This window comes from Thrips palmi, unplaced genomic scaffold, assembly GCF_012932325.1.
Source record: "Thrips palmi isolate BJ-2018 unplaced genomic scaffold, TpBJ-2018v1 HiC_scaffold_16, whole genome shotgun sequence".
In the NCBI taxonomy this organism is placed as follows: Eukaryota; Metazoa; Arthropoda; class Insecta; order Thysanoptera; family Thripidae; genus Thrips; species Thrips palmi.
The window spans coordinates 6,382,343-6,409,777 of NW_023144625.1; the positions used below are offsets into that span (position 1 = coordinate 6,382,343).

General features: G+C 43.4%; 5 protein-coding genes across 9 annotated transcripts; 3 read left to right on the forward strand and 2 right to left on the reverse strand.

Annotated features, from left to right (window-relative positions):
* LOC117642563 (multiple epidermal growth factor-like domains protein 8) lies at nucleotides 1–12,695 on the forward strand. Its single transcript, XM_034380846.1, has 36 exons — nucleotides 1–147; nucleotides 414–652; nucleotides 732–895; nucleotides 972–1,258; nucleotides 1,344–1,528; nucleotides 1,622–2,063; nucleotides 2,168–2,409; nucleotides 2,489–2,776; nucleotides 2,847–2,984; nucleotides 3,066–3,249; nucleotides 3,334–3,593; nucleotides 3,676–3,848; nucleotides 3,934–4,155; nucleotides 4,236–4,850; nucleotides 4,956–5,223; nucleotides 5,321–5,516; nucleotides 5,602–5,793; nucleotides 5,878–6,054; nucleotides 6,171–6,359; nucleotides 6,509–6,684; nucleotides 6,777–6,988; nucleotides 7,067–7,342; nucleotides 7,423–7,611; nucleotides 7,701–7,884; nucleotides 8,001–8,182; nucleotides 8,272–8,416; nucleotides 8,495–8,759; nucleotides 8,869–9,010; nucleotides 9,087–9,455; nucleotides 9,542–9,839; nucleotides 9,922–10,295; nucleotides 10,386–10,517; nucleotides 10,609–10,781; nucleotides 10,865–11,118; nucleotides 11,209–11,396; nucleotides 11,474–12,695. The coding sequence occupies exons 2-36, from the start codon at nucleotides 466–468 to the stop codon at nucleotides 12,665–12,667; spliced, it is 9,162 nt and encodes a 3,053-aa protein (XP_034236737.1). The 5' UTR covers nucleotides 1–147; nucleotides 414–465; the 3' UTR covers nucleotides 12,668–12,695.
* A 1,879-nt stretch (nucleotides 12,696–14,574) lies between these two features.
* On the reverse strand, nucleotides 14,575–17,285 carry LOC117642565 (defective in germ line development protein 3-like). Of its 2 annotated transcripts, none has more exons than XM_034380852.1 (5): nucleotides 16,969–17,285; nucleotides 16,636–16,744; nucleotides 16,302–16,526; nucleotides 16,020–16,221; nucleotides 14,575–15,939 (listed from the first exon to the last, which is right to left on the reverse strand). In XM_034380852.1, the coding sequence occupies exons 1-5, from the start codon at nucleotides 17,063–17,065 to the stop codon at nucleotides 15,382–15,384; spliced, it is 1,191 nt and encodes a 396-aa protein (XP_034236743.1). In that variant the 5' UTR covers nucleotides 17,066–17,285; the 3' UTR covers nucleotides 14,575–15,381. The 2 variants fall into 2 exon arrangements, with proteins under 2 accessions (XP_034236743.1, XP_034236742.1); XM_034380851.1 differs by having other exon boundaries at nucleotides 16,600–16,744; nucleotides 16,969–17,282.
* Nucleotides 17,286–17,884: 599 nt separating this feature from the next.
* LOC117642567 (store-operated calcium entry regulator STIMATE-like) lies at nucleotides 17,885–22,055 on the forward strand. Its single transcript, XM_034380854.1, has 6 exons — nucleotides 17,885–18,080; nucleotides 18,209–18,307; nucleotides 18,409–18,553; nucleotides 18,660–18,781; nucleotides 18,907–19,103; nucleotides 19,197–22,055. The coding sequence occupies exons 2-6, from the start codon at nucleotides 18,217–18,219 to the stop codon at nucleotides 19,410–19,412; spliced, it is 771 nt and encodes a 256-aa protein (XP_034236745.1). The 5' UTR covers nucleotides 17,885–18,080; nucleotides 18,209–18,216; the 3' UTR covers nucleotides 19,413–22,055.
* A 617-nt stretch (nucleotides 22,056–22,672) lies between these two features.
* LOC117643083 (UDP-glucose 4-epimerase-like) lies at nucleotides 22,673–25,726 on the forward strand. 4 transcript variants are annotated; one of them, XM_034381747.1, is made up of 6 exons: nucleotides 22,673–22,859; nucleotides 24,007–24,272; nucleotides 24,348–24,638; nucleotides 24,716–24,896; nucleotides 25,033–25,314; nucleotides 25,417–25,726. In XM_034381747.1, exons 2-6 carry the CDS (start codon nucleotides 24,018–24,020, stop codon nucleotides 25,632–25,634), a joined length of 1,227 nt encoding a protein of 408 aa, XP_034237638.1. In that variant the 5' UTR covers nucleotides 22,673–22,859; nucleotides 24,007–24,017; the 3' UTR covers nucleotides 25,635–25,726. The 4 variants fall into 4 exon arrangements, with proteins under 4 accessions (XP_034237638.1, XP_034237637.1, XP_034237636.1 ...); XM_034381746.1 differs by having other exon boundaries at nucleotides 22,673–22,851; nucleotides 23,980–24,272; XM_034381745.1 differs by having other exon boundaries at nucleotides 22,674–22,851.
* LOC117643085 (N(6)-adenine-specific methyltransferase METTL4) lies at nucleotides 25,579–27,267 on the reverse strand. The gene is made up of 5 exons (XM_034381748.1): nucleotides 26,942–27,267; nucleotides 26,493–26,869; nucleotides 26,245–26,419; nucleotides 25,987–26,164; nucleotides 25,579–25,893 (listed from the first exon to the last, which is right to left on the reverse strand). The coding sequence occupies exons 1-5, from the start codon at nucleotides 27,203–27,205 to the stop codon at nucleotides 25,724–25,726; spliced, it is 1,164 nt and encodes a 387-aa protein (XP_034237639.1). The 5' UTR covers nucleotides 27,206–27,267; the 3' UTR covers nucleotides 25,579–25,723.
* Between the last annotated feature and the right edge of the window lie 168 nt (nucleotides 27,268–27,435).

Consider the following 27,435-nt stretch of genomic DNA (forward strand, 5'->3'; position numbering starts at 1 on the left):
AAACAGACAAAAAACAACAAACAAGTGTTTTGTGTATGATCCAGTACAGCAAGGCGCAGGGCAGGCCTCTCTCTCTCTGCTAACTTGGTCATTTGAACTTTGTTTTGATGCTTTAAATCTGTATAACTTCCAATGGTTCCAATTTGTGTGAGTATTAATCGCAATTTATTGTTGCGCTCTGACTCCCGTATACACAGTGTGTTCTCCTGCAAGGATTCATTGGTCCAACTCATGTGATAAACTTGTCACAGTTAACCTTGATGTCAGCAGAACAGGCTATTTTGCATTAAGGTCCTTTAATTATCTGTCATATGACCGGTAGAAAACTTGTATCTATAAGCCTTTGCTATCACTTTATAATGAATATCAATTGTACCATTTATTAATCTTTAGTACTTTTCCATGTTCTCCAGATGAAAATCAGCCAAGGTGGCCTCTCCGGATAGGATTTTTGTTGGCCATGGCATGGCCCCACTTGCCACCTGCCTCTTGGCAGGCCTTCTGGTCTGCCTTCCTCTCGTCAATGCAGCTGCACAATCGGCCCCCTGCGACAAGTCCCGAAAGGTTTTCACAGAGCCATGGGGCATTGTCACAGACGGACCCACAGGCTTCAACTACACCCAAGATTCTCATTGTGAATGGCTCATCAAAGGTATATCCATGGTTTAGAATGAATTTAAAAATATTATCACTTTGGTCCCTGCTAAATTTTTGCTTTGTTTTGCTTGCAGCTAACAACAGTCAGCAGTTCATCACCCTTAGTTTCCGAGCCATGGGCACTGAGTGCTCATATGACTATGTCTTTGTTTATGATGGAAGCTCTTTCAACTCTCCTCTACTAGGTAGTTTCAGTGGTAAAACAGAACCTCAACAAGTGACTGCTGTATCTGGATCTGTAAGTGTCAAGTTATTTTAGACGTCTAGTTGCTTGGACCTGAATAAATTTTAATACAACTTCTCTGTACTTTCAGATGTTAATTCTCCTTTACTCAGATACTAACTATGTCCTTGATGGCTTTAGAGCAGAGTTCTCTGTTACTGATTGTCCTCGAAATTGCTCCGGCCATGGCTTGTGTGTCCGCCATGCTTGTGTGTGTGAAGGAGATTGGGGAGGAAAAGACTGTGGTGTAGAGCTTTGCCCTGATGAGTGTGGTTATGCATTGGGTCGAGGTATTTGTAGGGCAGGACGGTGTGAGTGTGCGGCAAACTATACAGGTCGTGCATGCTCATTGCATCGAGATGATCCTGAAGGAAATAGGTGAGTTCTTATTTCTGTGCTATTGGTTTCAACAAAAGCAATGCTTTCAACAGGAATCTTAAGAGTTTTTCTTTTGAAATTTTAGGTGGCATTTACTCTCACACTCCGAAGGGGGATTTACTGCAAGAGCTGCTCACTCTGCTGTATACTTGAGAGAAACTGATTCCCTCTATGTGTTTGGAGGCTTTGATTTGAATAATGTTCTTGGTGATCTTGTGGTGTACCAGTTTAAATTGAGTCAGTGGGAAGATGAATCAGGAAAACAAATTGGTGATTTTTTAAAAGATTTTTAATAATATAATCAATAATTTTAATACTTGAAGGATGGTTTCCTGATACGCTGTTGCTGATTTTTATTTGCAGAGGGTGCTGCATCATGGTCTGCACCTCTTGATGCACACACATTAGCTGATGTCTTGGAACAAGTTGGTCAGAGTGGAGAAGAAAGATGGGGCTTAAGGCCAAAGTCCTCATTTTTGCGCAACTTACTTTTCTCTGTTGCGGATAATGCCACTTTAAAAGTTAAACATCGTACTGCGCAAGAAAAAGGACAACATTTGGCTCGCATTCCAAGGCAAGCCCTAATATCCGGCACAGGAGAGCAGTTTTCTACAGAGACATCTCAATCTGCAGTCACTGAAATTCCATCCGATTCAACTGAAGTCTCAGAAATACCACCAGATTCTGATGTGAATGAAGCAGATCCTGCTGACCCTATGCATGATGGAGAGTCTTCAACCTCTGTGCCACCCAAACTACCACACCCAAAACGGCCTGCACCAAGATATGGGCATGCAGCATGCAGGTAAGATGATGTATCTTCCCTCCTCCGGCCCTGCAGGGGTTTTCACAAAAAAAGGACAATAATAAAAAAATGGTCATCCTTACCAATTTTTTTTTTTTGTTCAGGTGTGCTGAGGGAATGGCTTTATATGGTGGCAAATTATCTGATGGCTCTTTGTCTGATGAGTTGTGGTTGTACAATGTAAACACAAAGTCTTGGTTGCTGCGAGCTATACATTCCAAAGTGCGCCCTCCCAAACTTACCAGACATACACTAACACTAGCTGGTGATTACCTTTATTTATTTGGAGGAAGCACTGCTGGTGGTGATTTCTCATCTAGGCTTTATCGCATAAAAATTGCTCTTGGTGAGTGGTTTTCTTCAAAGACACAAATGTACGTTTTTTTCCCCTTCAAACTTATTAATCTTGTCTTTTTCTTTTGTAGGTGAGAAAGGTGCAGATCATGAACAATGGGAATTAGTTCATCCAAGAGGAGGAAAGGAGTTAGACGTACGAGTTGTGGCCCATTCGACAGTTTACCACCCAGCTTCAAACTCTCTGCTTGTTTATGGTGGTGTAGTAGCAGGTGTGAAGCGTTTTTCCAAACTCTCAGACAGAATGTTTGCCTTTCAACTTGATGCTCGCCATTGGAGTGAGCTGCACTATCCAAGAGCACACCTTCCTGAAACATATGTGCCAAGGGAGAGGGCTTTTCACACCAGTACCATTATTGGTGAGTCAAAAAATTAATTTTGGTTAACTCATTAGCTAGAACTTGTTCTTAATTTTTTCTTCTTTCACAGGAAATTATCTTGTTGTATTTGGTGGGTATTCACATCGCCACAATAAAGAAGAAATATGTTATGACAGCCAATTATATCTGTATCATCTAGGTTGCCACACATGGGTAAACCATGAAGTTTTGGGAACACACCATCCAGGTTTGATGTTTCTCCTATCTCCTCAATGCGATTGTAGTTGCTGCTAAGCTGCCAACTAACAAATGCCTCTCAATATTTCAGCATCTCGTTACCCAAAGCAACAAGGTGTTTTTGCCCATGCTGCAGCTGTGCGCAACGGAAATACTCTCCTTGTTGTTGGTGGCTACCATGGAAATGTTAACGCTGATTTGCTTGCCTATACCTTGCCTCCAATGCTAGCCAGCAGAGAAGGAGAATCATATGAACCGGATCAAGTCTGTGGAAGGTGAAATCTACTTAAAAATCTGTACCTCCAAACTGAAAAAAAGTAAGCTTTATTCCAAGGCACTAAGATTTTGAATTTTTTCAGGCATCATGTTCGAGTGGAGTGCACAGCAAACCCAGAATGTGGCTGGTGTTCTGCTGATGATGTTTGTTATGGCCGAACTGTAGGTGTCAATTGCACCACCAACCTTCAAACAACGCGCTGTCTAGGAGTGTGCCCAGCATTGGGAGATTGTCATTCTTGCCTGATTCACGGAAGTGCCCCTACCGCATCAGCTGCTTTTAAACTTCGTCTTGGTCAGTGTACGTGGTGTGTTCAAAATGCAAGGTGTCACCATAAGGATGGTGAGTACATTTTCATTTGGGAGGATGAGAGTTTAGGCTGTGTCTGATTATGTGGATACTAATCAATTTTGGCTCCAATTAGACAATTATGGTGTGTGTGGCCTGGGTGAGGACACTCCATCTGAGGCCCCAGGTTGGTGGGGTCCTAAAGGAACAGAAGTGACACGAGTAGAAGAATGCAGAGTTTTGGACAGGCGTCCAGGTTTGACATTTGTGCAGTATAAACATCCAGCCAACTGGTCCCAGCCAGATTCAGTATGTAATTTTTGCGTTGAAGTCATGTTTGACTTGATTTTTAAGGTATGCACTGTATTACAAATTCTTCTTTTACATATTTTAGGTCAGTATAATAAATGCAACAACAGCAGACTTCTCGTCAGGCACTGGATGGTCTCGCTCAGAGCCTATTGGTGGTATTACTGCCCGACTGAGAGGATCTCTTCACCCTCCAGACTGGTGGAAAGATTCCCATGAAACTCTGCGTATGTGTGTCAGCCATTCTTCAGCTACTCTGCAAGTTGCTCATTTAAATGCCTCTGATCTACCTCAACATGCCCACTTGGTAAGAATATAACGGAAAACTAGATTTGAACCGACGAATGTTTTACCTAAAGCTCACCCAATACTCTCTATTTTCTGTAGGAAATAGTTGGAAACCTCAGTGCTGAGCAATCTGCCTGTGTCAGTGCCACTTGGGAACCTGGGAAGCCTGTCCTTCTGCACGATGGTGTTTTCTTGGTCGACTTTGAATCCCGCAAAACTGTCGGAGTGGACATGCATCATCAGTCTAAAATGGAACTTCAACACAACCGGAGCCAAGAGAGTGCCAAGGTGTTTACGTTCGAGTACTTGGCTCCGTACGAGAACGGGTCCTGCTGGCAGTACTCCAACTGCCTGGCCTGCCTGACGGACTCGGCGTGCGGCTGGTGCGAGATCACGGCTCAGTGCCTGGACCGACACCTGGACGAGACGGAGGCGTGCCGCAAGCAGGGCGAGGAGGCCGGCCCGGACGAGTGGCACTACCTGACGCTGCAGCCCGCCACGTGCCCCAACTGCTCCAACTACATCTCCTGCGACGCGTGCGTGTCGTCCGGCCTGTGCGAGTGGTGGACGGACGACGCGCGTTGCGCCCGCCGCGGCAGGGCCTCGGACGCCGTGCTTGACGTCAACAAGTGCCCCGCGCCCTGCCACGAGCGAGGCAACTGCTCGCAGTGTCTCGAGGAGAGGGGCGTGTGCGTTTGGTGTGAGGCGACCCAGGTCGGTCCGGTCTCGTTTTTGACCTATCAAAGGGCAGAGCGGCCACTTTTCTTTCTGTCTCAGTGCTGATTGCTGATTTTAATTTTGATTGTGTATTTGCTTCAGGAGTGCTTCTCATTCTCTGTATACACTTCTGAGTATCAGTTTGGCCTGTGTCGAGAATGGCTTGATCAAACGTACCATGGTGTGACTACGGGACCGTCCAATGGAGTTGCAGTTCCGCCAGGAGAAGGAGCACAGCAGTGTAAAAGTTGTATGCGTCACCTAAATTGCTCATCATGTGTGCATACACTTGGCTGTGGTTGGTGCCATTCAACCGAAAATCCCATTCAAGGAATTTGCGTTCAGGGGGATTTTGACCAACCTCATGATGGTATGTAAGCAAAGCGTTAATCTAAATCTTTTAAACATGAACTTTAGTATTAATATAATTAATAATTATCACAATCATAATTTTTGTATCTTTGCAGAGCCGTGCTCTGCTGTTTTAATGAGTGATGAAGACGTCGTAAATTGGGCATATGCTCAGTGTCCAGATGTTGATGAGTGTGACCTCGGTCTTGATGATTGCCATCCTGATGCCATTTGTACAAATACTCATGGGTCATACTCATGTCAGTGTAAAAGAGGATTTAATGGTGATGGTCGAACGACCTGTACCAAAACGTTGGTATCCTTTACTGGAGATTATTTTTCCTTTTCTCTTTTGATTTATGAATGCTGTTAACAACTATTTATTTGTGATTTGCAGATGTTTTTATAATTGTGTCCATGGGTATTGTGTAGGAGCTCCTGACTATTCCTGTAGATGTGATTTAGGTTGGACTGGGTTAGATTGCAACACAAATTGTCTCTGCAATAATCATTCCACTTGTTCGCAAGGAGTAGGCAAATGTGACCAATGTCAGGATTGGACTACAGGCGAATATTGTCAATATTGCAGGTAACTTATTTCTAAAAACTCTCTTTTATTTTCTGATTTTTTAAATTTTAACACATTTTTTTTTTTGCAATAAATTTGTTTTAGAGCTGGAAGTTATGGGAATGCAACGTCGGGTCAGGGTTGTCATGGGTGCAACTGCAATGAACATGGAAGTGAAGCACTGGGCGTTTGTGACTTTCAGACTGGTGTGTGTTTCTGCCAGGATAATACCGTTGGTGATAACTGTGATAAATGCAAAACTGACTTCTATGGTGATCCAAGGTTATTTTCAGTTTTATTTCATTTTGAGTACCTTTAATATTTTCCAACAGCATTTCATTATCTAAAACTTGACTACACTTGACTAATATTAAATTATCTATTTTCTGAAAATACAGAAATGGTGGCCTGTGCTATTATCAGTGTATGGCCCGAGGTGTTTTAGCTGGTTTTGAATCTCAAGGATTAGGCAGCCGTTCAGCAGTAGCAAATCAGTGGGAGCCAAGATTTGGTGGACCTCCTAGTTCTGAATGCTTGTGGATTATCAGCCCATTCCACATGAATAATCGTTCTGACAACCCACCGAGGTACAGTCATTCTTTACTTCCCTTTCATTACTCGTTCTTTACTGCCCTTTACTTCAGCATGTGAAAACAGAATGGTAATAAAAGAAAGAAAAGAAAGTTTCCTGTAAGGAATGATGTTGTGTTTAGTTTCATTTTGCCTTGTTTTGCAGTATCATTCAATTGACAGTTCATGAAGATATCCGAATTCCATGTGACGAAAATAGTGTTTATATATATGACGGACTTCCTGATTTTGTTTCAACAAATCCAACCCATCAAAGTCATGTTTTGGGAATGTTCTGTGGGGATGATTCTGTATATCCTTATATTGTTGAAGCAACCACTGGTCAGTGACAGTTTCAGATTACTTTCCTTAGTCAAGTCTTTATTTAATTTTTTAAAAGTAGTTTTATTGAATAACAATAATTTCTTCTTCAGGCATTATGACTATACATTACAAACAGTTGGATTTGAACGACGGGTTTAATGCTAGCTATGTGATTTTTGTGTGCCCTGATCACTGTCCTGCCAATCGGACTTGTCTCAATGGTCATTGTGTTTGTCCTGAGGGCTGGTCTGGTCCGCACTGTGCTGAACCTCTTTGCCCGAATAATTGCTCTGCTGAACTGAAGCAAGGCATCTGTGACAAGGTATTGCATTTTCTCGTTCTTTTTTTTTCTTGGCTCTGGACTGTAGACCATTGCTATGTGTGTCTTCTTTATTTACAGAGCTATTGGCGTTGTCTTTGTAATCCAGACTGGGGAGGTCCAGATTGCTCAGTATCGTTGTTACCATCACATCTAGTATCAACGGAACTTTTTAACTCGGCGCATCTGTCTGAAGCAAGCTCATTAGCCCATTGGCGTAAAATGTTGCCCCGATTTGGACATTCTTTGAGTGCTGACCGCAGAGGTGCTTTGTGGATGTTTGGAGGATTCTCTTTGTCTCATGGACCTCTCAATGACATCAGATTGTTTGACACAAAAAACGCCACTTGGATGCAGGTAATTTGATTGATTTGGTCCTACAGATTTTAGTTCCACATGGTTCTATAACTGCTCTAAATTGATAAAAAAAATTTCAGATTACTGTGGACTCCACCAGTGATGCTAAAATGCCCAAAGGCCGATACTATCATGCAGCTGAAATTGTTCAATCTCGTAGAGAGATATACATTTATGGTGGTCTTGGAGCTCGAGGTGATAGCACCAAGGCTACATTTAATGACACCTGGAAATTTGTACTTAAAAGTCAGCGTTGGATTCATGTGCAGGTTAGTCACTTAAAGATATTGAACAATCTTTGTAGCTCTCTTGAATGTACTCAGTGCAATATGTGATTATAATATTTGTTTTTTAACAGTCCGAAATAGGACCTCCACCTCTAGCTGGGCACACCTTGACCCTACTTAAAAGTGGAGATGTTGAGACATTAATTTTGATTGGTGGTTTAAGTCCTCTTGTCGGATTTAGTGAATTTGTGTGGGAATTCAACCTAGAAACTGAAAATTGGAGCCGTTTTAATACAACCGGGGATCGTCCTCTTGGTGAGAAACTTTGATAACTTTGAAATGAAAATTTGCAATGTTTTCTTTTAGTTCTACCTCTGTGCTTTTCATCGCTTTGAAAGTCTATTTTAACTCAATGTTTTGTTGCTTTTCAGGTATTTTTGGTCACAGCACAGTATTCCATGGTCCAAGTCAAAGTTTCTATGTGTTTGGAGGGTATAATTATCTCGTAAATCGCACTCTGTTGTCCAACAAGCTGTATTCCTTGCATTATCCGACCAGAGTCTGGTCTATGTTGCCCCCATTTGAAAATTATAATCCGCCAGATTTGCATTTGGTAAGGAACCGTGTTCTTATAGTTCTTGTCTACGTTATTTTTGGTTGGTTTTCAAAATGCTCCAATAATATTTAAAATATCTTTTTCAGCCAAGAGCAAGAGCTTTCCATACTGCAGTTACCAAGGATGATTACATGCTTATTTTTGGAGGACGTTCTCATCCCCACAATATGACTGATACACTAGTAGCATATTTGTACACATGTAATCAGTGGGTTCGACTTATTTCAAAAGGTAGGTTTGGAATATATATCAGACCCCATATTTAGTGATGTAAGCTAATGTTTGTTTGCCCATGTTTCTTTCTTGCAGATGTCAATTTAGTTGGTGTGGTACCTCCCTCAACCTACGCTCATGCAATGGCAATGGATCCAGAGTCTGGAGCTATCTTCGTGGTTGGTGGTTTTGAAGGTGGCGTTGAGAGCCATGTTACACACTTGTCGCTCCCAGATGATCTCTGTGCTTTGTGGCCTGGGAAATGTCATCTTCCTGGGTGCTCTTACTGTGCTGTCATAAGATCAGGAGGTGCTCCTAACTCTACATTTTGTTACAACAATGCACGCTCAATGCCTGATGAGTAAGTTATGAATTTTGAAGCAGATTTAAGTCTTTTTAATGATCTTTTCTATATTTTGGCAGTATTTATTATTGAATTCATGTTTACAAAATTCAAATTTGTCTTATAGATGCTCCAGTGGAAATGGTACTGTCCGGACTACCAATGGTGTTTCTTGCAACAGAAAATGGATATCAGCTCGAAATTGCTCACAGCACAAAGCATGCTCAGAATGCTTGGCATCATGGCCATCTCATATTGAAGAAGGACAGGTGAGTTTTTATTTCTATCTGGTGTGCTTCAATGTTTTTCTTTCTGATGAGTTCTTTCTGCATAATTTTGTTTCAGACTTGTAAATGGTGCAAAGGCATTGGAAGTGGAAGTTGTGTAGATATACACTCTGATGAGTGCGGTAAAAGTGAGCTTCAAACTACTTTAGATGTGTCAGAATGTCCAGAGAAGTATTGCTATGCACCAGAATGCGACCTATGTCGTACATTGGATACTTGTATATGGACTAGGCCAGTGCTACGAGGAGAGAGGGGTATTGAGCCATCGTTTGATTGGGGTTGTACTAAGAAAACCATCTTAGATCGAATTACCTACCCATACTGTCCAAAGCGCTGTGGTGAACATAGGCTCTGTGATTCCTGCCTTCGCTCTCATGGCGCCGAAGGGGGCTACCGTGAATGCCGTTGGTCAACAGCAATACATGAAGTAAATACCTCTCATGACTTACAAGTGCATTTGTTTATCTCATTTCTGCCTTATTTTTACCAATAAAAACTCTGTTTTTCCTTTAGTGTGTTTCTCCAGCCTACCAATCTCTTCTTTGCTCTGGTGGTGTGTGTGGAATGGTTATCAGTGGAGGCAACACTGAACGTTGTCCAGAACCGTGTTCGACTTATTTCAAGTGCTCAGACTGCCTGCGTCATGCTCGCTGTGGTTGGTGTTCTTTGGACAGTGGAAACCAGACAGGACGTGGTGTGTGTACAGAAGGCTCCCTTGAGAGACCCGCCTCAGGTCCACTGCGTTCTACTTGCGCTGCACTTTTCCAAGAAGAACTTAAGAAAAATCATCACCCTCCTTTGATCCATTCATGTGAGTTCAAATAGCAAACTGGCAACAGGTTTGAGTTCTATATCTGCGAGTTAACTTTGACTAACTCAATTTTTTGGCACAGATAAAAATGGAACGGAGACAATTGAAATACCAAAAGTATTTTCCTGGCACTACGTCAAGTGTCCTCCTGAAAATGAGTGTGAAAATACTCATCATTCATGCAACCCTGTGTCAGAAGTTTGTGAGGATCTAACCGTTGGTTTCCATTGCAAATGTGGTCCAGGATATCGAGCAGACCGGGCAGAAAGAAAATCCTGTGTTCCTGTCTGTAGCCAGGGTTGTGTTCGAGGATTGTGCATTGAACCCAATCGGTGTCTTTGTGACTTCGGTTATGTTGGGGCAAACTGTTCTATCCAATGTCAATGTAATGGTCACTCCAACTGTGCTGGCCCAGATAAACTTGATTTCTGTTTGTCATGTCGCAACAACACAATGGTTAGTTTTTTTGTTTTTTTTTAAGGCCTGTTGGCTGAGCTTTAAGCACACTTAATCTTGTCCTTTATAATTTCTTTTTTCTGTTTCTAGGGCCGGCAATGTGAAAGGTGCAAACCTCTCTTTGTAGGTGATCCAAGTAATAATGGTCAGTGTGTCCCTTGCATTGACTACTGCAATGGTCACACACACATCTGTATCAATGACAGTATTTCCGCTCCTCCTGTAAGCTCAAAACTGACTTAAAATGTTTTTTTTTCTTTTGTTTTTTAAGTTTACTCATCTTTCTAATATTATTTTTGACTTATTCTTTCAGTCTGGTAAATGGTTGGATGTTCCATTAGAGGACCTAAAAGCATTCCTTGGTGAGGGTCCAACAACTCATGCACATTGCATAGGATGTGCAAATCGTACAACTGGAGACAAGTGCGATGAATGCATTTCTGGCAATTTTCGAGGCAGCGAAGATCACAGAGATCCCTGTCGACCGTAAGCTTATGACTATCCAATGAACTTAAGCTATTTGAATATGTCTATGGATCATTTTTTATTTGTTCTCTTTGGTGTTATAGATGTCAGTGTCATGGCCATGGACATTTGTGTGATCCAGTGACAGGAGAGAAGTGCAACTGTCAAAACAATACTGAAAGTGATTGTCCTAGTGTGCAAAGTCTTTCTCAGAAGAGTAGCAATGTTGATAATGAGTGCTGGAGGAATCAGTGCTCCAAGTGCCGAGAGTCTTACATGGGGAAGCCAACTGATGGCCATCAATGCTACAAACAAATGAGTGTAGACCTCAAATTCTGCCTGGATGCTAAACTTATCGGTAAGCTCTTTGCCATCCATTTGTGTTCCAACTGTAAACTGTGCCGAGACCAGCAGAGGCTAACATTCGCTTTCCCTTATTTTTTGACAGATGAGTGTAAACTGAAACCTCGACCTCTGATGCCCGGCCAAACTGTTTTCTTTGCCGTGCAACCCCGCTTCATGAATGTTGACATCCGAGTCATAGTAGACGTCACAGAGGGTGCCTTGGATCTGTACCTGTCACCACGAGAAGACACATACGTTGTTCACGTGAACGAACGGACCGGCGAGCACATAGTAAGTTTGAATGAGAGTTGATGACTGACTCAGTGGAGGTGGACCTTGGGTTGGTTTTTAAATGGGTGTCCTTCCAGATCGACATGGACCACAAGTACATCTGGCGGCCCGAGGAGTACGACACGCTGACCGGGGGCGTGGTGGTGTCCGCGGTGGAGCTGGTGCAGCCCGAGCCGCTGGTGGGCGACAACTCGTCCGTGCACGCCTCGCACCTACAGAGCCTGCAGAGCCTGCACCTGTCGCCTGGGGACAGGGACAGGGACCGCGAACGCGAGCGCGAGCGTGACCGCGGCAGGTACTCAGACAGGGACCACGGTCGGCACGACAGGCACGACAGGCACTCCGAGCGACTCCACTCCTTCCTGGGCCACAAATTCATTCGGCAAGAGCGGCACGCGCACGGGCTCACGTCGTTCGTGACCGTCAACCACAAGAACACCCTGCTCGTGGTGCGCAACCTGCGCGACAGGCTGGTGCTGACGCTGCCGCAGGACCGGCACGAGCTGGGCGTCACGCGCTTCTTCATCGCGCTGGCGGCGCGCAACACGTCGGGACCCACGCTGGGCATGATCTTCTTCCGCCAGGACCAGCTGCACATCGACCTGTTCGTCTTCTTCTCCGTCTTCTTTTCGTGCTTCTTCTTGTTTTTGGCCGCTTGCGTTGTGGGGTGGAAGGCAAAGCAAGCGGCTGACATCCGCCGCGCGCGCCGGCGCCACGTGGTGGAGATGCTGCACATGGCCAAGCGGCCGTTCGCGTCTGCCACCGTGCTGCTGGAGGGGCCCGACCGCACGCCGGCCTACTGCCCCAGCGGCGTGCAGGGCCAGGGCCAGGGCCAGGGCCCTCAGGCCGCCAGTCAGAGCCAGGGGGCTGCGGGCAGCTCAGGCTCCGGGCAGGCGGCCGCCCAGGCCTCGGCCTCGGGCTTCTCGGCGGCACAGTTGGTGCCGTCGCCCGCGCGCAAGAAGCAACACCAGCACAGAACGGGCGGCGGCGCTGCGGGCAGCGCGTCGCAGACCAGGAGCCCCGCGGGCAGCGCAGGCTCACGCCTCAACAGCGGCGTGCTGCCGGTGGCCGTGGAGCTGACCGACGACGGCGTGGCGGCCGTGGCCACCGTGCTGGTGCGGCTACCCGGCGGCAGGGATGCTCCGGTGCGCATGGCGCTCGCCTCCTCCCTCATCCTGTTGGCGAGGGTGTACCCCACCAACGGGCGCGCCTTCCTGCGCCGGCGAAGCGGCCACTCCCACGCCCACTCACACACTCACGCGCCCTCTTAGCATCACGCCGCCCCCGCGCCGCCCCTCGCGCCGCTGTCCGTCGCCGCAGTGCCCGTCGCCACGACGGGCTCGGCCTCGGGCTCGGCCTCGGGCTCGGCGCCGGGGCGCAGGAGCTCCCTGCCTTGGCCACGCCAGCGGCACGGCCTTCGCCAGCGTAGCAGCGGCAGCAGCGACAGGGGCGGGACCTCTGCGCCTGCTCAGCGCCTGCAGGACCTGGGCCAGGCCAGTGCCGAGACCGGTGGCAGTGCCGGGACTGGGACCGGGACCCTACTCATCACCTCTCTGTGATCCATAGCCATTCGCTACATTGTTACATTCCAGCCCTAGTCTGTGTGTGACTTGGGATCTCGCCCTTCTCTCACGTTGGAAGCATCACCCAGAGATAGGGTGGCTACGTCCTTTACATAGAGGATAGAGACATAAATGGTGGGCCGATGGCATATTCTTCTGTCGTTCTTTGGACGTTTTAATGGTATAGAAATTTGTACTAAAGTCTAGTCCTAAGACTGCAGAGTCAGCTTCTCCCCTGAGCCAGATGTAGCCACGCTACCTCTGCTTTTTTATGACCATTGTTTCTTGTGTTTTAGTTGTGCATGAGACCCTCTAGGTTTCTAGTGTTTGATCTGAATGTATATATTTGTTATGCACAGTTTTTACAAGTTTATGTTTAGTAGTTATTTTGGCAACTATTATCTTGGTGTACAAACAATAAGATTTAAAGAATCTCATGAATGTGTTTTGTCTTTTAAATTGTAGGGTTTTTTTTTCATTATATTTTTCTTTGTGATGTTAGATATTAAGTTCTTAAAGGTATTTAATGGTATTTCTTATGTATAGTTGAAATTTGAAATTTGCTCAATTCAAATTTTTACAATGGGTGGTGGAGCCACATCTGTAAATTCTGTTAATGTTCACCTTGGTATGACTTGTTTTGCTAGGGGTTGCTTCTTTCTTATTTTATTCTTCTATTTCTTCTCTCTATTAGAGCAAAAACACAACAAAAATGATATTGCTTTCATTTACCTTGAGTATTAATTAGTGTGACCTAGTTGCACCTGTGTCATGCAAAGTGCGGAGACCTGTGCCAAATATTTTGATGACATTTTTGTTGCTTTTCACATGGTGCCAATACTCCAGTTTTGACCCTGCTCAAAATATTAATAATGTTTTTTTTTTCTCTCGTTTTCTTTATATATGCTGAGCAATAATTTTACGGTTCTGAAGTGTCAGTTATTCTGTTATTATTTGGTGAGGTTTTATGCAAGAAGGTTGTGGTTTTATTGTGCTCATCTGTAAATTTTGATTTGGTTAGTGTTTGGTAGATGAGAAATGTCAGTACTTACAGCCTGTATGCAGTATTACAAAGCAGTATTGTCGACTGGTTTTAAAATGGAGTGTTTTGGTACCCATTTGAGCTGTCTGTGATGTTCTGCCCTTCCCTCCTCTCTCTCTCTCTCATTTCTCATCTCTCTATTTGTATATTTATAAGCTACCTTGTGTATGAAATTGTAAACATACAGTCTGAATTGCATTTCTCCTCTTATCTTGTTTGTGATGTAAATGTCCCTTCTGTTGTAGAAATTTTATCTAAGCTTTATTGTGTCTCAAGAAATTCTCAAATTTTGCGGAACTTATACTGCCTTGGGTGCATTTTTCTCAGTATTACCACAGAACAAGATGCTTGTGTACTTGATAATGGTTTCAGACTGACAAAAAGCCTATTCCTCAATGTTTACTTTTTTAATGAGAATTTCTTGAGAGAAAATGTAACTTGTACATAGTGTTGAAAGTAAGTAAATTGACAAACCTAATGAATTGTGTGATATACATAGAGAAAATTGATTGCTATGAGGACCTAAATAAAGTAAGGCATTGTTAGAAGTAATGAGGTGATTTGACTCCATTGATTGATTGATTCTCATTTATCACAATTTTATTAAGGCTTCTCTCTCTAAATAGAGCACCAAATATCATTTTTAAAAGGTTGGGATTTACAGGTGAGAAGTTCATAGAAATACAGTAATTGACAGCTTGAGTGTCACTAAAATCAAAAGTAAAATTAAAAAGTATCTCAGGTACATTGAACTATGACAGATGTAATTCTTGAAACAGAAAACAATTGCTAAAACATTCTACTTAATGTTCCTTAACCTTCACTAAATATTGATTAGAAAAGTCACTAACAGGATGTGTAGTAATGTAGGAGCAAGAAGCCCAAGTCCATCCTCCACCATCATCCAGCCCCTCTGTAATGGCTTTCAAATCAAATCCATTTACAATTTGTAAGAAGACTTCAAAAACAATGATTTACATGGTTGAGCATTTTTAACATCAGTCTTCTTCACAGCACAATATCAAATACCTACTTGGTATTTAATAGAACATAGGATAGGGTGTGAGCATGTCATTTCATAGTTTCACACACTAGAAGGAACAGATATTCTTCCCAATTGATGAATTGCAAAGTTTAACAAAACAAGATTTTCACAGCCACATAAATAAAGCTCTACCAAATGAAAATTCACCCAAAACATTTCTTTTTAATTTTGTTTCAGAGAGACTAGATTGTCTATGAAGTCTTAGTTCCACAACACTCAGTTTGACAAGGCAGTGTAGACAAAATGCAAATTTGATACAATTCATCAAAATTTGTTCAAAAGAAATAAGACTTATGGCAGACATTCAACTCACCCCATAGTTACTGTTTAAAGGAATTAAGATGCTTCGTTTGGATTCATCATGAGCTTGGCAAGATCCTCTGACAGGAGTGAAACATTTTTGGACATTTTCTTCTTAGATATTGTTTTTGAAGACTTAGATAATTTAAAACGACTTTTTTGTTTCTTGAAATACGACTCTTCACCCTTAACTTTCATTCTTTTCTTTTTCTTTTTGCACTCCTTGCATTTTACATTTTCTTCAGTCTCCTCTAACAAACCTGGAACACATTCCCTAATAACAGCCATTTCTTCTGCCTTCTTTTCATCACGTCTTCTTCGCTTTGCCTTCTTAACTTTCTTCCTCCTTTCTTCAACAATGTCTTCCACTTCAGTTGTTTCTGTGGTAGCATCCTCCGAGTACTGCTCTTTCCGGCGCTTTTTCTTTTTTTTCATCTTTTTCTTTTTTATTTTAGGCAAGTCACCTTGAGAGTCTGAACCTAAACTTAACATAGAACTTACTGATGCTGCTAATTCAGACTCAAAATGAGCAGCATTCTTCTTTTTATGTAGACTGAGAAATGCCATGTCATCTTTAGCTCCCAAACTTAATGCCTGCAAACAAAGAAGATACAGAATAGAACAATAAGTTGAACAGGGTTCTTTAAGGAAATAATTAACTGAAGTTTTCTTACCTCTATAGAGAGAGGATTACTATTGCTACCAATTTCGTTAAGAGACTCATAGCCCCTAGAAAGATCATCTTTGGAAGGATCTGTTAATAAAGGCTTTGAAATTTTGAATCCTTTCGATGCATTCCCACTCAGCACTCTATTTTGAGAGATATCAGCAGCAGCATCATCACTGTCAATTTCTTCACTCGACGACTCACTGCCACTTCAAAGTGTAAATTTGAATTAGTGACCAGAAGAATTCTGACAAGATATTGAAATAAACTGGAGTAAATTTGCTTTTACCTTGAAAAACAAGCTATGTTCCGTCCTCGTTTTCTTCGGCGATTGGTGCTAGGTACTATATTCAAGTTGGAGAGAAACACAGCAGATGCTCCAAGAAGGCGAACTCCTCCACTACTGCTGACATCTGTACTACTTGAATTTTTACCACGTTTTGCTTTGAGGACGTTCCTTGATTCAATGGGAGGATTAGAATTTTCTGCGCTCTTATCCTTCAACTCCAACTGCCTGAAAAAACAAAAAATCAATTAATGATCACAGTCTGATCATAATTTATGGTTCATGGTAATCAAAAAACTACCTATCAAGTAGTTTTGAAAGGTGCTTGGCAACATGCTTTTGAAATGACGGAGTAACTTTCAGTTCATTGTGGATTCTGTCCTCCTCTTCCTCAATGTATCGAAGAGATGGAGGGGCAATAATAACTGGCTTTTCGTCTGGCTGGGCTGAAAGAGGAATAAGAAGTTGAATAAGTGATTCCAAAGCACTTTGCTAGACTCAAGGTTTAGGGGACAAAAGTTTTTACAACAACAAATGTGGTGTATTGTCATGTGAGGCACCTACAGGTGGGTGAATGACACTTCATTCACGCCCGCTAAAAGGAATTCTACAACTACATTCCGTCAGAGACGCGCAGACTACAACCTTAAAAATCTGTAAAAGTTAGTACCTTGTTTTCCTTTAAAAAGAGACTCATTGTAAAGAGTGCTGTCTGTCGCTTCTCTGAATTTCGACAGGTCTTCCTCGGACGAGGAAGAGGATGGCATAGTAGAACAACCAGGACAAAAGAAAACTCAGGATGGAATTTGTTGACCAATCGTACAATTAATCCTTGGTTTCTGAAGAAAATGAAACTTCACACCTGAACGAAGTAAACCCATTCAACGTTGTTAGAGAGCGAACGCTGGGCTGAACCACCCAACCAACCAACCAAACCTAACCACAACCATGCACTCACAGACCACATTTGGGTGGACCCTCCTACAGTACGGCACCAGCACCCCCACCCTGCCTAAAGGAGGCTTCTGATTGGTCCGCAGAACACAGGCTGTTATTTCTAGAATTTGGCTTTATCCAAACCTAACCTAACACCAGATAGGGACACAAAAAATAAAGGAACATTATGTTACGTTGCACTTACCGAGCAATTATGTGCAACGCTTTCAAAATGGATTGCTTTCCATGGCTGTCAAGACTTAACTTTTGGCTGTTCCGATCCGATCCGATCGCCGTGTCGGGTCGGTTATGCGCACCACAGACTGCTCGCTCCGGCCATCGGCGCACACAGCCAATGAGCGTCGAGAACGGTTGACGACTCTCTCACAGTATATATCCAGGCTCCAGGCACCATGCCTGCGGTGGCTTCTGCTAAGCACTCTCACGCGGAGGAGGGGAAAATGGCTACATATTGTATTGAACAAATTGGAATTGACAAAAGAAGGCTCATTCGAGCTCTTAGGATTCTATAGCTTCCATAGAGAACAAAGGGAAAGACAAACAAACTATCGAATCTAAAGAAAGTACAATGAATAAGAAGAAAAAGCTCCTACTTCGAAAATGGCGGTGCTCCGAGCCCGACGGTGCTGCGCTCTCGCGTCGTTGGTGCATGCGCTTATTTACAGAAGCCGTGCGCTCAACGTTAACAATGTCAGATGTCAGGTCCCGTTTCTTCGTCCAAACGTCCAAACCCCAAACATTGTGCACTAAATGTTGTGATATAGGACGCGAGATTTCTTACTGAAGATATTTTTGTTCAACTCCGTTACCAAACTGAACAACGCTGTATGTCTTTGTGGTTGTCTTGAATCAGCACTGCGAGATGAACTTCGCTCTAACCCTCTCCTGACATGTTCCCATTACTTGAGATTGAGCATTTGCCTACTGTTTTCTTTCTATTTCTTTGCTTTTAGAGGTCGTGATGTCTCATTGTAGTAAAGACGCTCTTACAGACCTGTTCGGCTGGTTTCTGCAAGTATTACTAGCCGGCCTAGCTTTCACTTGCCTCATCTGTGAGTACTTTCTCTTTACCAGACAGTTCAGTTCCTACCAAACATTGACAAAAATTATTCCATGGTCACTCGTCCTTTCACCGAATCCGTTTCTCTTTCAGTGAAGAGATTTTGTGAACCAACAGTTGAAAGGAGACCATGGCTTATTTGGTTTTATGACACGTCCAAACAGGGAATGGGTGCCTTAGTCATTCATTTAGCAAATGTATTCCTTGCAAGTAATTATCAAGGAGATCCATGCACTTGGTGAGTTGGTATTTACTGAAAGGACTGTAGGAAATGGTGTTCTAATAACCTTTTAAAGAGCCATCAAAGGAGCAGTTGATATAAATTTGAGCATTGTTCCTCTTAGGTATATTATCAACTTTTTGTTGGACTCATCTGTTGGTCTCTTCATCTTGTACATCGGCATTCGTTTATGTCAATATTTGTCTCGTGCCAAGCACTGGGATTCCATCAATTTTGGTGAATATGGTAAGTGGGACAATAGTTAATTTTGTGTCAGTATTTTACATGCATCAATACATGCATTTTTTAATTTATTTTTTTTGTTTGTGTTCATAATTGTTTTATGGAACATGTGTCTTTATTTTGTCTAGGCAAGCCACCTTCACCACAAGCGTGGTTGATTCAATGTGCATTGTATGTGCTTTTGATGATGATTGTTAAGACATGCATCACATTGTTAATGATGTTGGATTTCTGGGATAGTGTTCAGCAGTTTATTCTCTCACCATTCAGCAATCCTCGAATAGAAGTTGCCTTAGTTATGCTTATTATACCCTTTTTTGTAAATGTGAGTACTGTGATAAAAATTTCAAATTTTCTTTTTGTATTCTAGCAGAAGTATTCCATCAATTCATTCTTTCTTCTTTCCTCTTGTTCTTAGGCCTTGATGTTTTGGGTCACAGACAACTTCCTGATGAGGAAGCAAACTACCCGAAGGAAAGAGAGTCTTCTTCAAAGGGCAAGATTCAGATATCGCAAGATAAGAAGAGAGAAGAAGGAGGATTCTGAATCTGAAACATTAATATCTGCTGATGAAGAATTGATTGGTTCTATTGAAGGAGCTCAATCAAGGTTGTCAAATGTAACAGTCACATAACATTTTGTTAAATTTTTATCTTGAATAAGCTCAATGTTCATGTAATGACATTTCAGTCCGTATCCGTTTTTAATCATGAATTTGGACATCCTAGGACGAACATTATCATAAATCAATCAAAAATTAGAAATACTTTAGTAATATGTTCAAATGTGCCTACTCAGTACTTATGTTTTGAATGTATATAGAAATTTATGAGATTGGAGTTGTACAATTTTCTGTTCAAGGGACCATTGATATATGTAATTTGTAGATACATTTGTAGATGGATTTGCAAATTTTGATACCTTCTTTTTTTTTAGCCCTTACTCAGTTACTCGAGCAATTTGGTTTAGTACATTTTCCTCCTCTCTTGATTGTAATATACCATAACTGTGTTAGTACTGAGTATTTCATGTATGGAATGCTGTTATTTCAATTAGACATCTGTAGGTCTTATTTCTGTTTCATTTAGACTGATCTATGGCTGCTCTGCCTAGCTTTTAAGTTGGCATATAATCTAACACTGTTGTAAATTTCAAATTTAAAAATTGCCTCTCTAAATTGTTTAATACTTATGGGTATCGCAGAGTGATTTGTTTGGGTTTTTAGAAGTACTCTTGTTTGGCATATTTTATGACTTGTTTGTGGTTCCTGTATGTCATAGCAAAGGAGCTAGGAAGATTGGTTCTCAAGGAATTAATTTTTTGTTCAATGGTTGCCTCTCATGCCTCATTTTACCATCTTGTATTCTTACTTTTGCTTCATGTTTTCTTGATGGACTGAGTAAAAATGCCCTCCAATTTTTTTCATTGCTCAACTTTATTTCAAGTTGCTGGCACTTTTGTGCCATTAGCATCCTTGTTTGCTATGATATACAGGAATGTAAGTTACCAGGGAATTTCCTAAAATAAATAACGATTGTGCAGCTTTGCACACAATTGTAAAAAGAGAAAGGTTAAATACCTTTACATCCATACTCAATCCCATGTGTTAATGGCTTAAGATGTAGATATGCCATGGCTGTGGATAGCTTGACATTTGTGATATGATAGTGAGGTTATTAGCTTTGTGATTGATAATGATTTTAGTATTAGGATAAATATTCTTGCTCTATATGGCTTTTCTATTTTTCACAAGCATTTTATTTGTTGCATTCAAATTTGTTTGCAGTGCAGTTTCTTTTTTAGTTGGTGTTTCCCATTGTTTGTCAGAAAATGTTTGTTGTATTGTTGCTTGTTTTTAGTTATGGTTTTTTTTTTTAGACATATGCACCTGTGCAGAATTATGTTGCTTGTATTGGAATATCTCTCCAAGAGATTTGATCAAACTACTAATAATTGGTGAAACCTCAGTGATTTTTATGAAGAATGAAAGCACTTACTCGTCCATGTTCTGTATGATATTTACAATTTGTTACTAAGGATTGTTATTTTAATCTGAGGGATCAACTGTGGTTGTAGTAGTCGTCGGTAAGATTGGGTCAAGTTGTGATGAATGAATGTACATCACTTAATATCATGCTTTGGCTTGTGTCCTTTTATTTCATGATTAGTTAGTGCTCAACTCTTTTATATCAGTTTTCAATTTCTATTGTTATACTAAAAACCCTCTGTTTCGGCTGAAGGCAAAATGCAGAGAATGTGAGGTGTGGGTGTGACATTCAGGGTTCTTGACTTAAAATGTCAGTTCATGGAATTTTTCTTTCTTCTTCAAAATAACCTAAACCTTAGTGCCAAAGCTGTCGTTACATGTGAGTTGGTGTTTTCAACCATAGCAATTATTACGATTTTTTTGCTGTAATTTTACTGAACAGCATTGTAAGGAGGGTGCAATGTGTAACTCATATGATTAAAGCGCCAATGCTGACTCTGAAGTTCCCCAATTGTACAGCCAAAAAATATACTTCCATTAATATAGTGCCTGGTTTCCTGTGGTAAGGTTTTCTTGTCTGCTTTTCTTTTCTGCATTCTGTAGGGTGATCAAATATTTTGTTTTGTTAATTGAATCAATTGCATTACCATGACACATTGATTATTTTTTGGTAAAGTTATTTTGTTGAAAATGGAAGTTTTGAGAGAAAAAACACATGTAGTTGTAATCAGTCAGAAAATGAAAATCTACCATCCTATGTTTTTCTAGTCTTGAAGTCTGAGCACATCAGAACAAAGCTCCACTGCTATAATCGATTATCTTATCTAGAATTTGCCTTTGGCTTGTGGACCACATGTTTGAGGCTTCCTCACTACGACTGAAATCTTCCTGAAACCATGAACTATATGACTATCAGCAGTGTTTGCATGTCTGGAAAACTGGCTAGGAATTTTGTTTCCCTTCAGTCTAAGTCAATATCTATAAGTTCTCATGTAAACTCGCTACCCTTTTATAAATCATTGATTAGAGTATATCAGTATATTATATGGTGCAGATTGCTTGATTCTTTCTGCCCGTCATCACAGAACGATAGTCATTCAAGTTGTTAGCTGTTAGTTGTAATAATATTTTTAAGAAAACTATATCACTGCTATTTTTTTACTGAAACCAAATCTATGAGCCTTATTTGTACATGTGGTGGGGGTAAATGTAGGCATGTTAGAGTGTACAATTATGACAAAAAAAACCAGGAGCTTTTGAGAAAAGTTATTAAAGAATAAAATTATTTTACGTGTTGGACTTATTTGTGTGACCTTTACTTCTTGGAAGAGGAAGTGTTGTTGCGTGCGGTGCACATGTGGCGTCTAGGGAGCGTCTGATCCGCCAGGCGAGCCAAAGGGGAGCCAGACGGCGCCGGTCTAGCGACGCGGTCCCGCCGCACCGCACCGCCGCGGAGGGGCTGGGGTAGGCTGGGGGTGTTCCGGTCCAGTGACGTGAGTGAGTCCCGGCAGCCTGCCTCACGATCGCTGCAGAGGAACCTTCTCCAGGAAAAGGAGTGTAACTTAAATCCAGAGCCTGACCAGGGCCCGCCTCCACACTGACGCACGGCCTGACACTGGGAGAAATGAATGGGCAGCTGCAGAAAGGCGGGAGGAGGGAGACGCCAGGTCGGCGCCGCGCAGCAGCCCGCGCTGTCGGCCTGTCGGGTTGTGTCGGCGGGAGGTGCGCGGGGCGGGGAAGGCCGGGAGAGGGGCTTCGAGGCCCCGGGGGCCACAGGGTAAGGCTAAAGGCCACAGGGGCGGGGAGAGGAGGGGCAGGGCCGGGCAGAGGCGTGCCTCGAAGCACGAGAAGGAGGAGCGGTGTGGTGTGGCGGCACGGTGGCGGCGGGCGGTGTAGAGGAGAAGACAAGCAAAGGCCCAACCCCAACTCCCAACTCCGGTCCCTTCCCTAGCCAGTTAGTCGACGGCCGTGGCGTGGCTTCGACAGCGGCGGCTACCAGTACCAGCGTCCCGGAGCATCGTCCTCGACCCTGCCTCGGCGACGTCGCTGACCCCAACGCTGCCGTTCTGTCGTCCGAGGCAACCAGGTAAGCTGGTAAGGCGACGACCTCAAGCCTCGATCCCGCCGCCGTGGTCGTGCTCGCGCCTCTCCCCTCGGCAGGCGCGGTTCAGGTATTTGAGCACCGAGCCGAGTGCAATGACCTCGCCAGGCCCATCGGCAGCCCGTCGACAGCCCTGCGGCAGTCTCGGACACGGCGCGCTGGACAGTGTACACGTCACCCGGACTTCCCCGCCCGGCCTCGGTCCCGGCCTCCCTCGCGACGGGGGCGGGCCGGCCGCGCGGTCAAGTTCAAGGCCAGCAGGTAGTGCGGCCGCCCAGCGTGCCAGCCGTGCCAGCGTTCTGCCATTCGCGAGGACCGCAACGCGGAGGTGCGACAAGCCTCTTTCCGGACAGTGCCTTCTTTGATCTCTCTCTCTCACTCATGGGGTGTGTCGTAGGGTCGCAAGGGGAACAGAGCGACGAAAGCACTGTTCAGAACCGGCCTACAGAGCGCCTGCAACGGTACGGGGCGGACGGAGCTGGCACCGTTTAGCACCGTTTTGCTCGGAATACCGTGCTCGCTGCTCGCGTCGGGGCGCGTTGTCGGTCGGTGACTCGGTGACGTGCACTGGCAGGGGCAACTTGCGAACATTTTTTGGAGCCTCGAGAGACGACGCGACGCCAACCTTGACATTTACCGGGCGAGCGAGTGTGACGTTTACAGCTGCAGAGTGCCCCGCTCCACTAGAGCGCCACTTTAGAGAGGAGAGGCGGCTACGCGGGCTACGCTGCCGTCTGATTCCGAACACTGCTTCGTCGCTCTGTCTCTCTCGCACCCCTACGGGCCGCCCCATGAGTGCGAGAGAGACAGGGCGACGAAAGCAGTGCTCGGAATCACACGGCTGACTGTGCGCCGCTACTATAGCGACACTGCGAAACGATGCTTCTGCGCAACACAGCGCAGCCGCAGCTTCCAGGGCAGCCTCCAGGGCCCCCAGGCAGCACTGTCGACTCCACTCGGTGGTGCAATCGCCGCAGCGGCGCCGCTAGCGAGCCCTGGATTGTTCCTGCTCCGGACGTGCTCGAGCGCAGGCGCAGCAAGGAGTGGCTCGGTGGGACTTCCCCCAAGGCCCAAGGGAGGCTGCAGTGCAGAGTGCTGACTGGCTTGCGCTAGCTTGCGCTGTTCGCGTTTCGTTTCCAGAGGCCAGAGACATGTCCGGCGCGGGCCTGACGGTGCTCGTGACGGGGGGCGCGGGCTACATCGGCAGCCACTGCACTGTGGAGCTGCTGCAGGCGGGCTACGCCGTCATCGCCCTCGACAACTTCGTCAACTCGGTGCCCAGCGCTCCCTCCGGCTCCGGCTTGCCCCCGTCCCTCCAGCGCGTCCAGCTCATCACAGGGAAGGAACTCACCTTCTACGAATGCGACCTGCTGGACAAGACGCGACTCCAACAAATCTTCCAGGAGGTACCTTATCTATGCAGGCACTTTGTGAGCTGATTCCTAAAGAAGACTGAGATGTGGGTTTGGTTCCTTTTGCAGCACAAGATTGACTGTGTGATCCACTTTGCTGCCATCAAAGCTGTGGGAGAGTCCATGCAGTTCCCTCTTCTGTATTACAAGAACAATCTGATAGCGACAATCAACCTTCTGGAAGTAATGGAAGCACATAATGTGTATCAGCTCGTGTTTTCATCATCTTGCACAGTGTACGGCAACCCTGAAAGCCTACCCATCACAGAGAGTCACCCTACAGGAGATGTGACCAATGTTTATGGACGCACAAAACACTTCATAGAGGGTATGCTCAAGGACATATCTGCAGCCAACAGTGTAAGTGTAAATACACATTTCTTTGGAGGGTTCACTCCTGAATGTCAATGTACATTTGTGGAATCTATCTTTTTCAGAAATGGAACATCATTGCTCTGAGATACTTCAATCCCGTTGGAGCACACCCGACTGGACTGATTGGTGAAGACCCAACCAAGGAATTTACCAACATTATGCCTTATATGGCACAGGTGGCCATGGGCAATAAGCCTCACTTAACAATTTTTGGTGGAGATTATGACACAGTAGACGGAACAGGTAAGCAACCAAAAAAATAAATAAACAATGAAATGTTTTTTTGTTTTTTTTTTTTAATATATATATATACATATATATATATATATACACATACATACTTTTGCTGACAATAAAAATTTGAACATGCAAACTGCAGGTGTCCGAGATTACATCCATGTAATGGATCTAGCCAGTGGACATGTTGCTGCACTAAGCAAACTGCACAAAGATCACCAAAGAATAAGGATTTACAATTTGGGCACTGGCAAGGGAGTGTCAGTGCTGCAACTGCTGAAAATTTTTGAAGCAGTAACTGACACTGAAATCCCATTCAAGATATGCAGCAGACGAGATGGGGACATAGTCTCAATGTATGCAAATGCAAGTTTGGCAGAAAAGGAATTGGGTTGGAAGTCACAATTCACACTTCCTCAAATGTGTACGGCTATTTTACTTGAAAATCTATAAAAATGTTCTAAAATTTATGAGTATTACAGACGAAAATTCTTCATTATCTTACTTCTTCCTTATTATGTTGCAGGTAAAGATTTTTGGAGATGGCAGACCATGAACCCAGATGGTTACAGAAGCTCAGTTGAAAATAGTGTGTCCAGGAAAGCCTCCCAAAACGGTCATACTGTGACAGAGCACTTAAAGAAGAATGGACATTCAGATAATTCTGTGCCAGCAAAATCTTCACAAAATGGGCATCATCAACACACCAATGGCAAAATTCCAATGGGAAATGGACACTCATAAAATCCACTTAAATGAAAACTATGAAAGAAGTAAAGACTGATGAAAAATATTAAAAGTGTGAGAGGAGGGAAAATAAATTATAGATAAACCTAGGTAGCTTGTGAAGCAGAATCACCCGCAATTAGTGCCTCCTCACGAAACAGAGAAGAATGCTGAAGTTTAATAACTTCCAGGCCCCAGCTGGTCCAGTTTGGTAAGAGGTAACGAGCAAATATCTCTAAACAGCGAGGCTCTGGAGGGAGATATGTCTGCAACATTTCTGTAACAAAGTGATAATAATAGATATCTTTGAGAACAACATGAAATTAGGGAACAAAATCACCAAAAATTATGTTTGAGACTCATACTTTACCTGATACTGGTGGTTTGTGAGAATGTATTGCACTCGGTACACTTAAAAACACTTTACCATCCTCTGGTCGGGACAATACATTAGCTTCCTCAGGGCGGACACCAAATATTAGCTGCTCAAATGGTTGCTTCCCCGGAGGGTCTGAAAATGGGCAAACTGGCTCTCCTGATTTGGTTACCTAAATTCAGACAATTATTAAAAATCAAAATACAAAAGATAAGTCACTAGGAATGAGCATAAATTGATTTCTTAACTTGCCTTTAACCATGCCCATTGAGCTATTTGCTCTGTGCCCCATGCTGGAAATAATTTGTTTTTCAGCTCCTCTAAATGGTTAGTAGAATTAGTGCACCAAACAGCAATAATTCCACCCGGGGCAAGTAGCATGTTGAGAGGAAGCTCTCCAAGAGTATGATTATACATCATATTATACCTGTTAAAAATAAATATTTCAGAAGCAAATCTTGTTGAGATTAATAGTGTGAATTATTCCGAAAAGTGATTACCCATCCTGCCGGCACTTTGCTTTCTTTCGTCGAATATATTTATTCCACCAAGGAGGGTCCAATAGAATAAGATCAAACTGCCCTAAAGGTTCTACATAGTCTTTCATTTCACCAACATCTCTGCAGTAGAACCTACAACGAGGAGGGAAAACAAAAGTTTGCAACCCCAAACGTTTTAAAAGAGCCTCATCCGTATTATTTTCTCCATTGAATGGAGCTTGAATACAGTCATCCGTCTCTTTGTAGAGATTTTCTGACAACATTCTGGCATCTTTGTTGTTGTTCATTATGTCACTTGCAGATGGAATAAACGTAAAATAGTCCAAATGTTGAGCACCTTTGACAAGTCGATATAAGGTATTCTTGATGCGATCAATCTGTAAAGATGTACCATAGATAAGAAAATCTGCATTTGAAAACCACGGGCCATATTCAAACCAAACGCTCACCTGAAGGTCAGTTTGCTTTTCAATCGAAATTTCAGTAAACTTTCTCTTCAGGCCTTTTGAACATTGTGAACCCGATACAGTGTCCCCTCTAGCCTTCTTTCTGGCTGCTGCATCCCTCATGTAGGGTGTGTTAACGTCAAATAAATGGTGGTGCGGCTCAAGCTTGACCAGGACACTTTCTGTCCGGGTAGAACTATACAAACGCCGCAAATAATTTGGGTGACACAGGACAAAACCTTCAGAAGTCTGCAATACAAGACTCATTTTCAAACGTGGGTGGCGTGTTCAGTGGTCAACATAAACAAAGAAATGTTGCCAACATTGAAATAAACGACCACCGCAGCAAACGACGAGTAAAGCGAGCTATGGGATCTAAAATTTTTTAAAATTTTTGCAGAATATAAAATTGACATTTGTTCAGAGAGACTTAAAGTGGAAACTTAAAAGTGAAGTGCGTGTGCCTATGTTGGCTTCATTGTTGTAGTTATGACAAA